Source organism: Suillus subaureus, assembly GCF_016647635.1.
Source record: "Suillus subaureus strain MN1 chromosome Unknown BJ212scaffold_35, whole genome shotgun sequence".
NCBI lineage: Eukaryota > Fungi > Basidiomycota > Agaricomycetes > Boletales > Suillaceae > Suillus > Suillus subaureus.
Genome location: NW_024538591.1, coordinates 296,038 through 309,795, shown reverse-complemented (window position 1 = coordinate 309,795; position 13,758 = coordinate 296,038). Strand labels below are relative to the sequence as shown.

The 13,758-nt window shown below is 46.6% G+C and overlaps 2 protein-coding genes across 2 annotated transcripts; one reads left to right on the top strand and one right to left on the bottom strand.

The window, feature by feature from the left end:
- Positions 1 to 275: 275 nt before the first annotated feature.
- On the bottom strand, positions 276 to 1,412 carry BJ212DRAFT_619218 (uncharacterized protein). Its single transcript, XM_041343667.1, has 8 exons — positions 1,363 to 1,412; positions 1,234 to 1,310; positions 1,127 to 1,181; positions 980 to 1,069; positions 808 to 918; positions 704 to 750; positions 623 to 648; positions 276 to 564 (listed from the first exon to the last, which is right to left on the bottom strand). Exons 2-8 carry the CDS (start codon positions 1,291 to 1,293, stop codon positions 426 to 428), a joined length of 528 nt encoding a protein of 175 aa, XP_041189054.1. The 5' UTR covers positions 1,294 to 1,310; positions 1,363 to 1,412; the 3' UTR covers positions 276 to 425.
- A 7,771-nt stretch (positions 1,413 to 9,183) lies between these two features.
- Positions 9,184 to 12,357, top strand: BJ212DRAFT_1484647 (uncharacterized protein; the record flags this gene model as incomplete). Its single annotated transcript, XM_041340835.1, has 14 exons — positions 9,184 to 9,332; positions 9,390 to 9,462; positions 9,527 to 9,727; positions 9,800 to 9,852; positions 9,912 to 10,411; positions 10,478 to 10,618; positions 10,736 to 10,898; positions 10,991 to 11,039; positions 11,128 to 11,262; positions 11,341 to 11,691; positions 11,828 to 11,969; positions 12,025 to 12,137; positions 12,205 to 12,222; positions 12,295 to 12,357. The coding sequence occupies 14 exons, from the start codon at positions 9,184 to 9,186 to the stop codon at positions 12,355 to 12,357; spliced, it is 2,151 nt and encodes a 716-aa protein (XP_041189053.1).
- Positions 12,358 to 13,758: the final 1,401 nt, after the last annotated feature.

Genomic DNA, 13,758 nt, shown 5'->3' with positions numbered 1-13,758 from the left:
GAGAAGAAGTCGATGAAAGCTAGAACATGAGAGTCAGTCTCAGCGGACGTGAGGGCAACGCTGAGTGAGGTCTACCTAGAGCACAAGAGTGAGTCTGGGTAACATGTCAGCAAAACTAACAATGAGTGACAGAAACAACATACATACCTCAACGAATGTGAAAGCAACACTGAGATAATGTTACGCGTGAGGCCAAGATCAAGTATGCGATATCAAGAAGTCCTAGACGGAAGAAGCGACCGGCAAAGATGAGTCCGGAGGGACGATATAAGGTGACGAAGGTGCCAAGAGGTGATCATAAGTGCAATTAGGAAAAGAGTCTTGAAAGAACCTCCCCAGAGGCTAATCCTCCGGGGCTCGTACCATGTGCTCAAAGTCCCACTTCAAGTTCACAAACAACGCCAAATAACCCACGTGATAAGATGTTACACTGCACAGTCTGCAGGTGACATGTCCGGCATATATATCCATGCGACAATATCAGAGGTGTCCACATGCTGGTCCATATGCCAGAGGTGGAGGTGCATGCGCGTAGCAAGGATCACAAGGATAAAGGTCTCCAAACTGTACTGTGTTTGGGGTTGTTTAGTAGGAATTCACAACAGAAGTTGGAGGTATATACCCTTCGGGGAGGAAATAGGATATGAACTGGGTGTGCACAACATCAATGGTTCGATCATGTCGAAGAAAATTGTTTATGCACATCAGGAAGCGGCAGCAATGGCACAAGAACGTTTATGATCGAGAGAACTTTCAAAAAGTTAATCATACCGATAAGCATGGAAATATATGTAAGTTCTGACTCACGCAAACCACATGCATAGTAGAATATGTTGTGCTTCAATAGGATGGCGTACAGAGGACCCTTGGCCAACTGCCAACTCTGTATGACACGCACGAGTGTGAGGGACACCAGTACTAGGGATAGCATTAGTCAGCACGTGTCTGCAATGTATATTCCAAGTTTCAGGCTGCATACCCAGTTGGAACACAAGCAAGAGAGCAAACGGTATGAAGAATGAGAAACTGCCGAAGCTCTTGGGACAGTCTGGGATCACATTAGCCGTAACTGTGAAAGCGGAGTGAATATGTACCAATAATAGTGAGTGAAGGTGAGAGCACAAACAATAACCAATCACAATAGGAGTAAAACTAATGATGGTGCATAATACAGTGACAGCCTGACTGATTATCAAACATTGAACTTGAGCATGATGAGGGCGTGGGGCTCACAAAAAGGCTGGACAGCATGGCTACAAGTAGAATTCTATTTCTGTTCCAGAGCACATACATTCTGAGGACAAAAAGGCCTGGATGAATCAGATCAAAAACATGTCTATGTCTTGGAGGAAGGATAGATACATTCAGAGCAAATGAGCGAAATCAGACTCAGGACTGTAAGAGGAATTAGCAGCACTCGGTAAGAACCTGCATGTAATATGTACCGTGCACGTACATGTGATAATATAGACCAATATCTGGCATTTCTGGCAATGTCATGCAGTTAGCGTCATCCATCGGTGGATAGATGCTCATGTTCACATACATTGGTATTCTCGTCCGGGGCCACCGCCACTGAAGCACAGTATGCCAATTCATTAAGTTGGTGGAATATATACTGGGATGAACGCATGATACAGGTGCACGGTGGTGATTAAAAAGGGGACATATCAGTGCAATGATATAAAGGGCTTTCACTTTGGTCCATCGCGACCGGAGTAGGAATGTCCACTTGAACAACACGTTATTAAGATCAGAGCCTAGGCATATCACAGAACCACTACTTACCTCTTCGTGAAGCGAACAAATATAGTCATAGATCTGGATAAACAAGTTTAGCAGCGGAAGGAAATAGGTCAGGAAAAACACACCCAGAATGTCGCCATTGACACTGAGCTGTCAAGTTAGAATGAGGAAGACGTGTTACACTCGGCGTTCGTGAGAATGGCTAAACGGTCACAAAGAGTCTAAAGCATACACCTATGTACGAGTCGTGCAAGTTAAGCAGTATATTGCAGGCCCTGGTCTGCGTAGGTCAAGTTAAAGAATACAATCGTAAGAGATAGAGTATATATAAGGGAATTAAAGCGGAGCTTTAATAAATGAGTCAGAGATAGAAAGTAAATGACGAATCAGAAAGGAGAATAAGAATCATATGATAGAATGTTATAGAATGTCTGAGAATGATTAGTAAGCATGAATAAGTGAAGAAGTGAAAGGAAAAGAAATAGAACTGTAACATTACCCCCATTGTAAGGGTAGTAGGCACTGACTACTATCAAAGAAGACGATGCAATCGTTTATAATTAGTAAGAAGTTCAGAAGCGTTACCTAGTTCGGCTTCTTTCATCCATTCATTCTCAGAACTCAGGAATCCCTTCCATTTTACATAATATTGCCTTCTAGATGAAGATCTGCGGTGTCCGACAACCGCTTCAACTTCATGTTCTTCTTCGCCATCAATCAAGTCAGGAGGAGGCGGAATATAGTTAGGGCCATGGGTATCGTTCTCTTTATAAGGAGAAAGGAGTGCAGTGTGGAATACTGGGTGAATGCGCCATTGCGCAGGAAGTGCGAGTCGATAGGTTATAGGGGATAATACGTTGGTGATAGTGAATGGTCCTTCGCGTTTTGGCGCGAGCTTCCGATTCGGGTATCCAAGGTGTAGGTTCTTGGCTTTGAGCCAGACTTTGTCACCTTTAGAGAATGGTATGAATTTAGACGTAATTTGTTGATGCATGGTATTGCGTGTGAGTTTGTGAGCGGCTAGCGCTTCGTCGCGTGCTTTATTAAGTAAAGAGAGTCGTTGTTCTAAATTAGGTATGTCGGATTTCTGATGGGAGTCGGGTAGATGACGTGGGTGATAACCCATCATGAGGTAAAAAGGGGAGGTACCATGTGCGGAGTGATGATGCAAATTATGGACAAATTCAGCGAGTGGTAACATGGGCGCCCAACCAGTTTGGTTGTTAGCACAGAAGATCTGGAGGTAGACTTCGAGTTCTTGATTAACTCATTCGGTCTCTCCATCACTCTGAGGATGAAAGGCAGTGGAGAGGGAGTTCTTGTATCTGAGGAGTTTTCCAAGTTTGACCTGGAATCTGGAAGCGAACTGAGGTCCGTGGTCAGAGATAATTTTATCGTAAAGTCCGTATCTAGAGAAAACTTTAGAAAAGAAAATGTTTGCGACGCCTTCAGCGTCTATTGTCTTTAGACAAGGGGTGAAAATTACCCCCTTCAAAAGTCCGTGGTCGACCACGACCATAATACTATCAAAGCCATCTGAAAGGGCAAGGTCCATAATGAGATCTACCGAGCAATGAGCGAAGGGTCAGTTGGAAATGGGAGCGGGGATCGGGGATAGAGGGGGAGTCGAAGGGTGCGTGTTTACTTTGTTCTGTTGGCAGATGCAACAGCCTTCGACGAAGTTCTTGATGAATGTGGCTAAACCTGGCCACCAGTAGTCACGGGAAAGGAGTTCCTGGGTTTTAAAACGTCCAGGGTGTCCGGCGGTGGGAGAATCGTGATGTAAGGAAGTGAGTTCTCAACGGAGATCTCCGGGGGGTATGTAAGTAAGTCCTTTGTAAGAAAGAATTCCGTCGCTCAATTTCCAATCGGAAAGAGCAGAACGGAGAGGAGGGGGAATTGAAGAGTCTGTGAGCGCTTGAAGTGCGGTATGTACTACAGGGTCAATGGAGGATGAGATACGTAATCTGTCCGTAAAAGAAGTGTCAATGATGTTGATAAACATCGAGTCAGGAAGGAGTTGAATACTAATGTTGTCCTTTTCATCACTATCGACTGGAAGGTGATCTGTTCTACGGGAAAGGAGGTCAGGAATAATGAGTTCTTTTCCGGGTATGTGTTGAATCTGGAGTTCGAATTGTGAGAGGAAAGTTTGCCATCTGGCTTGGCGTTGGTTAAGGTCTTGTACGTCCCTAAAATAAGTAAGATTTTTATGGTCAGTCTGAATGGTAACTGGGAATGGAGATCTGAGGAGATAATGTCTCCATGCTTTCAAAGCACGGATGATAGCGAGTAATTCTCGATCGTAGATCTGGTAATTATGTTCAGCGGGATTAAACGATTGAGATAAAAATGAACACGGGAGCCAATCCCCATTATTGTTTTTCTGGAGTAGTCCTGCGCCAGTGGTGTATAGGGAGGCATCAGTTGCGATAGTGAAGGGAGAATTCTTGTCGGGTATTTGAAGGATAGGAGAGGACATAAAGATACGCTTCAGCTTATTAAAAGCTTCCTCGCGTTCGAAGGTCCAAGAGAATTCTTTGTCTTTCTTGGTTAGGTCGATTAGGGGTCTAGCAATTGAAGAGTAGTCAGCAATAAACCATCGGTAGAAATTAGCGAATCCGAGGAATGATCGGACTTCCTTCACTTTCGTGGGAGTTTTCCATTCAGATATACCCTTTAATTTGGCAGGGTCCATGGCGATAGAACCGGGTTTGATGATCATGCCGAGATATTCGATGTCGGTTACGTTGAAGGTGCATTTTTTGGGTTTAAGGTGAAGGAGATTGTTGCAGAGTCATTGGAGTACTTTGTGGGTTCAGATGCGGTGAGTTTCTTCGTCTCTAGAAAAGATGAGTATATCGTCCATATATATGATAATCCATCCTTCCTGGATCATGTCTCCGAACAAGTTGTTCATCATAGACTGGAAGGTGGCGGGCGAATTACACATTCCGAAGAACATGACGGTGGGTTCAAAAAGTCCTCGGGAAGTGGCGAAAGCTGCTTTCCATTGATCAGATTTCCTCATATGTACATTGTTATATCCCCATTGAATGTCCATCTTGGTGAATATCTTGGCATCCTTTAGCTTATCTATAAGATCAGAGATTAGCGGTAAGGGGTAGTTATTCTTAACTGTGTGTTCGTTCAAGTAGCGATAATCCTGGCAGGGTCGGAGGGAACTGTCTTTCTTCCCAACGAAGAAGAATGGAGATGATTGAGGGGATTCGGAAGGGACAATCGTCCCTTTAGCTAGATGTTCGTCAATAAAATCATTCATTGCCTTATCTTCTTTGGCATTAAGCGGATAAATCTTGCATTTCCGCGGTTCGAAGGATTCTTTGAGGTCAATCTTGTGGTCGTATTTTCGTTCTGGGGGTAAAGTACCGTTAGCTACGTCACCAAATACGTCCTTATATTGTCAGAACTCTTCTGGTACGAGTTCTTCAAAGGTTTTCTTTGGTTTGGCGGTGTCCTGGGCGAGTGTCTGTGAAATATTGTCAGTTTTCCAGATATGGGTGTAAAAGTCATCATCATCATTGATGGGATCTAGAAGGTGTGGGAGTGTTTCATTAGCGGGGTCCCACTCTGGTTCTAATTCTTCCAGCACATCATAAAAAACATCTTCATCTTCTTCGACTTCTTCAATCGTTGCTTTTTTCAGGGTACACTCCCTTAAGCGGACTTCTTGACTAGTCCAATCAATATCTGGGTTTTCTTTCTTTAGCCAGGTCATTCCCAGGATAGCGTCTTCTCCTCCTAGAGAGGTTACAAAGAATCGCTTCCTCATAGGGATATCTTTGATAAGAAAAGAAAGTTCACAGTACCATGTGATCCTCCCGGCTTTGTTTAATGTTCCATCTACATTTCGTACAGGTATTGGGGTTTCAAGTTTGTGCGTGCGAATGTTTTCTTTGAGGATGAATTTCTCGTCAATAAATTCACCTTCTGCGCCGCAATCGATTAAAGCGGCGGCTACGGTGGTTTTTTCGGTTCTTTTCAACCTGATGGTTAATGGTAAATGAATAGAATTAGTATCGCCAACAGATTGTACTAAAAGTCCGATTCTGGGAGTTTCTGACACCGTGGCAGTCTCCCCTATGCAAAATCCTCCTCGTCACTACTCTCTTCCTTCTTAACCGGTTTCTTACCGGTTTTCTTCATCTGGCGCGCTTTAAATGCCTTCCACTCTTGAAATTCTTTGTAGTCTTCGTCAGATGACTCCTTGACTACCTTTCTTGTGCTGGTCGCAACCGTGGGATGGTTAGGGCAATCTGCGGCTAAGCCCTTCTTACCACATTTGAAGCATAGGCCGCCTTTGCGCCTACACTCCCGTTCTTGAGGAGTTAGATAGGTTTTCCTCATCTTCTTCTCCCCTTCTTCATCTTCTACTTCTATGTTATCTATATCCATGGCATAGGGATCTTTCGCCTTGGAGTAAGAGGGAGGTGCTATTAAGGTCCTTCGTACCTTGACGTCTAGAGCTTTCTCTAGCCACGTCTCAATGGTGGTGGGGGTTGTTTCAAAGGCATATATAGCAGAGACTATCTCACGCTTTAGCCCATTCCTAAAGAACATAATCTTGGTGTTTTCTTCGGAGATGCTGGTATCGGCGAGGATGGTTCAGAATAGGGATGCATAAGTGGCTACGCTGCCAGTTTGTCTAAGGGAGGAGATGCGACAGATTGCAGTCTGTTCAATATTCTTGGGGAAGGTAGATTTGAACTGTTTAGCGAAATCTAACCAGGTTCCGTAATTCTTGGTCATGGCCGTGGCTTTAAGCTGGCCTTCGGCCCATTTAGCAGCCTCGCCTTTTGTCATGAGACTAAGGGCAAAAATGACTTTCTTCTTGTCATTATCGTAAACTTCATTGTTCATATCTAGGTACGCCTCTACCTGAAGCGTCCATCCCTGAGCAAGGCAGGTATCACCGTTGAAGGGTGAGGGGGTCTTTCTGATCTCTTTAGGTATGGTGGCTGAGATAGATCGTTCATAGGTTTGGGTGTGAAAGTTCCAAACTTTGTTCTTAGGGGCGATGCTAGCGTAATAAGCTGCCCACTGGTTGATGGAATATCTGGTGCCCTTGGCGTCTATCTGATAGAACTCTTGTTCTTCTTCGTCCCAGGTAAAACCAGGAGGTGTCAGGGCGATCGGTGGTATGGCGTCTGTTTCTGGGCGCGAGTTCTAGGGAACCGCGCAGTAAAGAAGTAACTTGACCTTTTGTTACGCTCGGTGTTCATGAGAACGGCTAAACAGTCACAAAGAGTCTAAAGCATACACCTATGTACAAGTCATGCAAGTTAAGCAGTATATTGCAGGCCCTGGTCTGCGTAGGTCAAGTTAAAGAATACAATCGTAAGAGATAGAGTATATATAAGGGAATTAAAGCGGAGCTTTAATAAATGAGTCAGAGATAGAAAGTAAATGATGAATCAGAAAGGAGAATAAGAATTGTACGATAGAATGTTATAGAATGTCTGAGAATGATTAGTAAGCGTGAATAAGTGAAGAAGTGAAAGGAAAAGAAATAGAACTGTAACAAGACACAGTTCAAACAGCACACACTGTATAAGCTCTAGTGGCCACACATGAGATACTTGTTATCATCTTGCTGTCGCGTCAAGAATGCGACGCACCATGAAAAGCTGCACACTTCTGGCCGCTATGACATCTGCCACCGAATATTCCATCTGGATTCGTTCGAAAGGAAACAATTGGGTTTCGTGTACACATCCCTTCACCTTCTTAAATGAGCTGGGAACCCATCAAGACCGAAGTGTAAATACTGGGGACGCTATGCCGCTGAAGATATCGTGATAGATTGTTTCACTGGCTGATTTACAGTTGACGTGATCATAGCGTGCACCAGGCTGGGTGCAACTTAATAAAAGTTACGATTGGTGCCAGAAATGTTCTGTGGTTTCATTGATAACAAAGCAATGAGACCTCTATTCAGACGCAACACGCACCCAATAATACATATCATTGATCTAATTTGACCATCAAAGTCGATTCAGACACTCACATGTGCTAATTGCGCTGATCCTTAACCCGCTTGATGTTTGAGACACCATCAGTCTTTGAAACACGCAGCCACCTCGGAGGGTTCTACGTTTCTGCAACTTGAAGGGAGGCGTAATCTCTGTTGATCAGCCTTGACCGTTTCAGACACATGCTTCTTCTAAGTTGAGACGATTTTAATACGGGTGTGATGATGATACATGTAAAACAGACTGGAGGAAGCTAACCCATTCTTATCTACATAGAAACGATTGATCTGGATTGATACACGAATCTGTAAAGGAGTGGATGTGATCGGTCAGTACTAATAGTCTTCATCCAACTGGTGTTTTGATTATCCGTATCGGTGAGAGTGTGTTGAATGATCTTCTTCCATTCGCTGCAAACGTGTATCAGGTTGACCAGCCGATGAAAAGATCCGGGATAGAGGAGGCTCTTCTACAAAAGCGCATTGAAAGGCGCCATTGTGGATCATGTGAGGTGAAATTCCGAACGTACTTATTGCGATCAAGGGCTTCTTCGCCGATCCTGGATATCTACAAACCATTTGCTTGATGAGTCGACTCTGTGATATCAAGATTGGATGCTACGCACCAAGTAGTGGCAAGCAGAACTACTAGTCATGATCGAACGGACGCGTCACGAAGCGCGCTTGAAGTCGCACTTGCTTCGGGATATCATTATCTGCATATTTGGACATCGGGACGATAACATACAGTCTCCGTCGTCGCACCGGTCGAACATCGTACTTGAAGAGACTATCGCATCTTGTCCGGAAACGCAGGAGGATGCTTCGTCTGGGTCGCGATGCTTTTGAAAGCTCGAGTAAAGATATCGGCCGCTTTCCTATACGACTCGGAGTGATACTCTTTCTCAAATGATGGATATATCCTTCAAGACTGAATTGCTTTAGCCACAGCCTGAGGACGACGATTATCACAAAGCAAAGCATCAGAAATATCTCTGCATTGTCGACCGTGCGTTGGTCGACTACGACTGATGCCAACGTGTTTGGGATGCATTATACCGCACCTAACCATGAGTTGGACTCGGACGCACCATTAACCAAAGACACGAACGGGAGCCAAGGGCCTGGCCAGAGCTGAGGCGTAGTGCTCAGACTCCGAATACCCGATTTGTACTTCTGCTCACAAGGACTGAACCCAAGGCTATGCTACGCAGCAGTCACGACGCTGTTAGAGTCGCCAAGCTTTTGATGGATTAAAGATTGGCACATGAAGGATCCGTGTTTGCTCTTCTACTGAAGTTCGTGCTCGCCGTTGTCGCCGCCTGTCATTGTTGTCGGTATCGTCGTCGCTGTTGTAGTTGCTCACGCGCTCATATCCGAAAACAGAGCCTCCCTGGAATACCCTAGACGCCCGTACACAGCAAGCTTTCCTCACTCACACCACCATGTCCAACTCACCCCCGCCCGTAAATAATCCCTACGACCCTGCAAACGCCCTCGACGACATCCCAGGTCTCCACTGGGCCCTCCATGAGTTCCTTCAATCTCGCATGCACGAAAGTGAACGATTCTGCGAGCAAAGCGATCCGGAAAAGTACGTACTTTGTCTTGATCGCTCCTACAAACAGAAGCTGAGAATGAGCCACCGCAGAAAGAGATTGTACTTTGCGACTGGATTTGGGCTTATTCAATGTGTGAAAGGTCTCATGTCTTTTGAGGATAAGGTCCGTGTGTACTGCTGCAGCTAGTACCTACTACTTATACGCTAATTTGTAATCTGGGTTCTAGGATCTTTTGGCCGCTATCAACCACACCAAGCACGGTATCGCTGTCGCTTCTATACATCGCAAACGCCCTAGCAGCCTCGCAGGTCGTCTTGCAGGATACATCGTTCCCTCACTCAGCACTAGCGGTACAGAATGGATTGCAGGTATGACGTCCGTGGAGCGTCATGCCGAACTCGTCTATGCGGAGAGTCTCTATCAAAAGGTGCGTCGACCGGCAAGACCGTGTATTTTGGGCGGTGTACGCGTTTCGGAGGGCTAGCTGATGTTGCAACAGAGTCTTCTCGGGATAGTCTATTCAGGCGATTGGTTAGCGTTTATCCGGGAGGTGTACGTGCTCCGCCTTTCCCCTCTTTCCTCGCTAATACCTAAGGACCGCAAACGCCCAGACTCAACATGCGCACCACTATCTCCATATACCGTCAACTCGGTAAATGGATTGAGACGGTCGACGCAGCATATGCTATCGCCCACCCCGAACTACTAGCCGCCATCTCAACACCCAATCCTGCACCAGAAAGAGGAACGGATATCGAAGAAACGCCGCCACAATCAAGCACCACGAGCTTTGCAAGTGCTAGTTCATCCTGCGCCGCACATTCACCTCTCCCTTCCCCCGAGCACACAGCTATACAGGACCTCGCCTCCCCACCATCCAACGCAACGCCATCCCCCACACACCCATACCTCCCCTCCCCATCCATCGACCCCCATTTCCGCTCTGGCGTGTACCTAGGTCTCGGTATGTCCCATCTCGTGCTTAGTATGATGCCCGGGAAACTTCTCGCGCTGGTGGAGTTGTTTGGGTATAAGGGCGATAGGAAGTTTGGATTGGAGTTGCTGGAGAGGGCTGGGGGATGGGGCGCAAACGGGAGAGTGGTTGAGAAGGGTGAGTGACTCTCGTATCGTGGTATCGCGAGTCGGGCGCAAGAAGTGTTAATATTCTCGCTCACAGAAGCAGAAGGCGTCCGACGTGCGATCTGCGATATGTCGCTACTCATTTTCCACCTCGTCCTCTCGGCGTTTACGTTCGAAGGCGTCGACGTACGCAAGGCTACGAGAGTGCTGGAGTGGAATTTGAAGAGGTATCCGAATGGTGTGTGTGTGGCCTATTTGTGTTGTTGGGATTTGTGTTCTAACGGGTGGTGTTTTCTCTCTCCCCTGCCCTGCCCACACTCCAATCTTCCTTCAACCCCCCACCGACACCAAACAGGCGTCTTCTTCCTCTTCGGCGCAGGCCGTCTCGCCCTCGTCCGTTCCCAACCCTCAAAAGCCCTTGTCTACTACGCACGCGCTGCACAAGCTCAAACACAGTATAAGAATTTACACCATGTTTCGTGGTGGGAGAGTGCGGTTGCTTGTTTAGGGCTTTGGAGGTGCGTATTTCGTGTGCGTTTTAGGGTGGGGCGGAGTTTTGGTAGAGGGTGGTACAGGACGAGTGATGGGTACTGATGTTGGTTTTCTGCAGAGTCGCAGAAAGTAGATTGTGGTGGGGAAAACTTGGAGGCGAGGCTACGGTGGGTTTCTCTTTCCCTCTTTCGTGTCCACGTCCGTTTGCTTACGATTATCTCCCATCCCTCGATATTATCATCTTGGCGCACTTAGTGGTCCAAAGCAACATATACGTACGGCGAAGCAGCATGTTTAGCCACGCTCGGCGAGCACGCAGAAGCGAAGAAGCTCATGGAGCGCGTCCAGGGGCTGAGGCAGAAAATCGCAGGGAAGAGTATTCCTGTCGAGGTACGTTTTTACTTTCTTGGGTGCTTCTTCCTCCTCGCCACCCACCAAAAAACGACTGAACGCTAATCAAACACTCAGAAATTCGTTGCTCGCAAAGCCCGTAAATATCTCGCCCAGTCCGGCAGACTCCTCCTCCCCGCCCTAGAGCTTGCCTATGTATTCCATGCGATTGCGCATGCGCCCAGAGAAGTTATTGTGACGGAGATGATTCCTGCTGTTGGAGGCGCTTTGGGGGAGTTGGGTTTGGTGCTTTCGTCTGGGAGTGAGGGTCTAGTTTCGTCTGGGTCTGGAGGGAGTGAGGGCGGTGCCAAGGAGAATGAGGCCAAGAAAGGCAAGGACAAGAAGCTGGAGTCGCGGAGTGGGTATTGGGATGATGTCTGTCTTGCGCGTTTCTTGGAGGGCGTGTGTTGGCGATTTGTTGCATATCCGGTGCGTTTACCTTTTTTTGTCATCATCTTTGCGTTTGGATTAGCGTATTCGTGCCCTTGGTGTCTTGAGGCTCTCCCTTCTTTCTCGCTCTGGGTCGTCGATTTATCTTCGCTGACACACTTCCCTATTGATCCAGGACCCAGACGCTGAACTCGAGCCTGATGAAAAGATCCCTTTCTCACCAGAGGACGCGCGCACATACTCGGAGCGCGCGTTTCGCGCTGTCTTTGAGCACGGACCTAATATCGAGTTGGACCATTATATCGTGTATTATACACGTGAGTTGGTTTTGTTCTGTCATCCGTTGAGAATTTGCCGGCTCATTTTTTGTAGATTTTGAGTACGGGAGGCTGCTAGCGCGATCAGGGGACAAAGATAGTGCGAGGACACAGTTTGATCTTGTTATGTCAGGAAAGCCGCTTGAGGTGAATGCTGCGGGACGAAAGGTACGTTGACACCCACGGATACGTTTCGTTGTTTGGTGACATCGCTGACGGATGCTCTCCGTTTTAGGGTAAATATAGTCTAGAGGTACGAAACACGTCTTAAAAAGGAACGAACGAACGAGACTAATAACTAACTTTTACACTTTCATCATTACAGAACGCACTTCATATGAGGACGAATGCAGCGCTAGAAGCATTAGACCAGAACCGACTGCTGTAATACCCGTTGATACCAACGGCGATGGACAAATCATATCTATTCGTATATTTATCGATACGTGCTGTCTTTCCGTGCGTAATGCTTTGCATACTTGCGATTGGGTGATACCTGCATACCTACTTACATATCATTCGTTGCTCCCTGATTCCGTCTGGCTGAGCTGGACACAATCTATGACTCGGCATGAGACTTTAATGTCACTTGTTGACCGCCATCCGATCACTGAAATCATGCTATTAATCACCGAGCCCCCAAAACGACAAAGCAGCATCCCTCAGAGCCAGCCACGTTCGGTTAACGTGAAGCTTCGAGCTGATGGTGCGCGGACATACGAACGCTGAGGCAGAGAATGGCAGAGACCGTTGAGGTGAGTTTCTGGTATTAATTAACTTCCATTCTGCCTTCCTTTCTGGACGTGTCTTCTATTTCTGGCCAGTGACCGAGGTACTTATAATTAATTGGGCAAACTACTCGTCGATATGATGATATGGGCATTTCATGACACAGTACTGCTATGCCCATCATGCCACCTAGTCCCCAGTTGGCAGTGGTGCCCGAATTAGACTTTGTTCTGAATCCCTTTGCACAGCCAGCAATCACTAGTAATATCCGTTCTTCGACCATATGTACAGGTTCACGGATCATGATGCGACCCCTGGATGTTGCTATCTACCAGTGGTCCTGCAGTACTCTAGTGCTATGAAAAAAACCGCGTTCGTCACAAGTTGCTGTCATCTGCCAGGATGAATTGAGTGCAAGCCAACGTTCCGCCGGCAGAACTGTCTTAAAATAGTTCTGCGTACTACTTGAGAAAGTTTTCTAAATTTAGCTATGACCATGGTTGTAATCGAGTCGTGCTATCATGATCTCTGCGCTCATAGCGCTGCCCTGGCAGTACCATCAAAAATCCAACATGTCAATGTCGATGTCCGGATTTCGGATCCCTGGCAATGGCATAGCGTACCTCTCCGTTATCTTGTCAGGGATTATGACAGGTAAGGGTATTTCAGGGTTAAGGCTGGGTGGCAACTACTAGTTACATATTACCGCGGGCTCCTCAGATTTGACCTAACAAGGTGGGGCTGGATTAGATGATCAAGCTGCGGAACGTGATATTTTAGAGTAACTCAAATCCTGATCCTGATATGTTCTAGCTTATCCGAAGCAAACCTCGGCCACATCCATTTCATTTCCGATGGCCTGCCGGAGAACTAGGCGGCGGCTCCAGCGCAACTCAACTGAGTAGAAATGCTTACTTGGCGTGCATATGCTCCACGCTCACAGGTAACACTCTCTCCCTCCAGGCGTTTTCTTCTGTCAAAATGACTCTCGCCCCTGTATTTGCAACTCATAACCAAACTCGTGAGTACTACCTATGTTTGTTTTTTGGTGATGTCTTTC

Coding starts and splice junctions, on each gene's coding strand:
- BJ212DRAFT_619218 (XM_041343667.1), bottom strand. CDS start 1,293: ATGTATGTGCTCTGGAACAGAAATAGAATTCTACTTGTAGCCATGCTG. Junction 1,182..1,233: donor CCATGCTGTCCAGCCTTTTT/GTGAGCCCCACG, acceptor ATAATCAGTCAG/GCTGTCACTGTATTATGCAC. Junction 1,070..1,126: donor TCCTATTGTGATTGGTTATT/GTTTGTGCTCTC, acceptor CCGCTTTCACAG/TTACGGCTAATGTGATCCCA.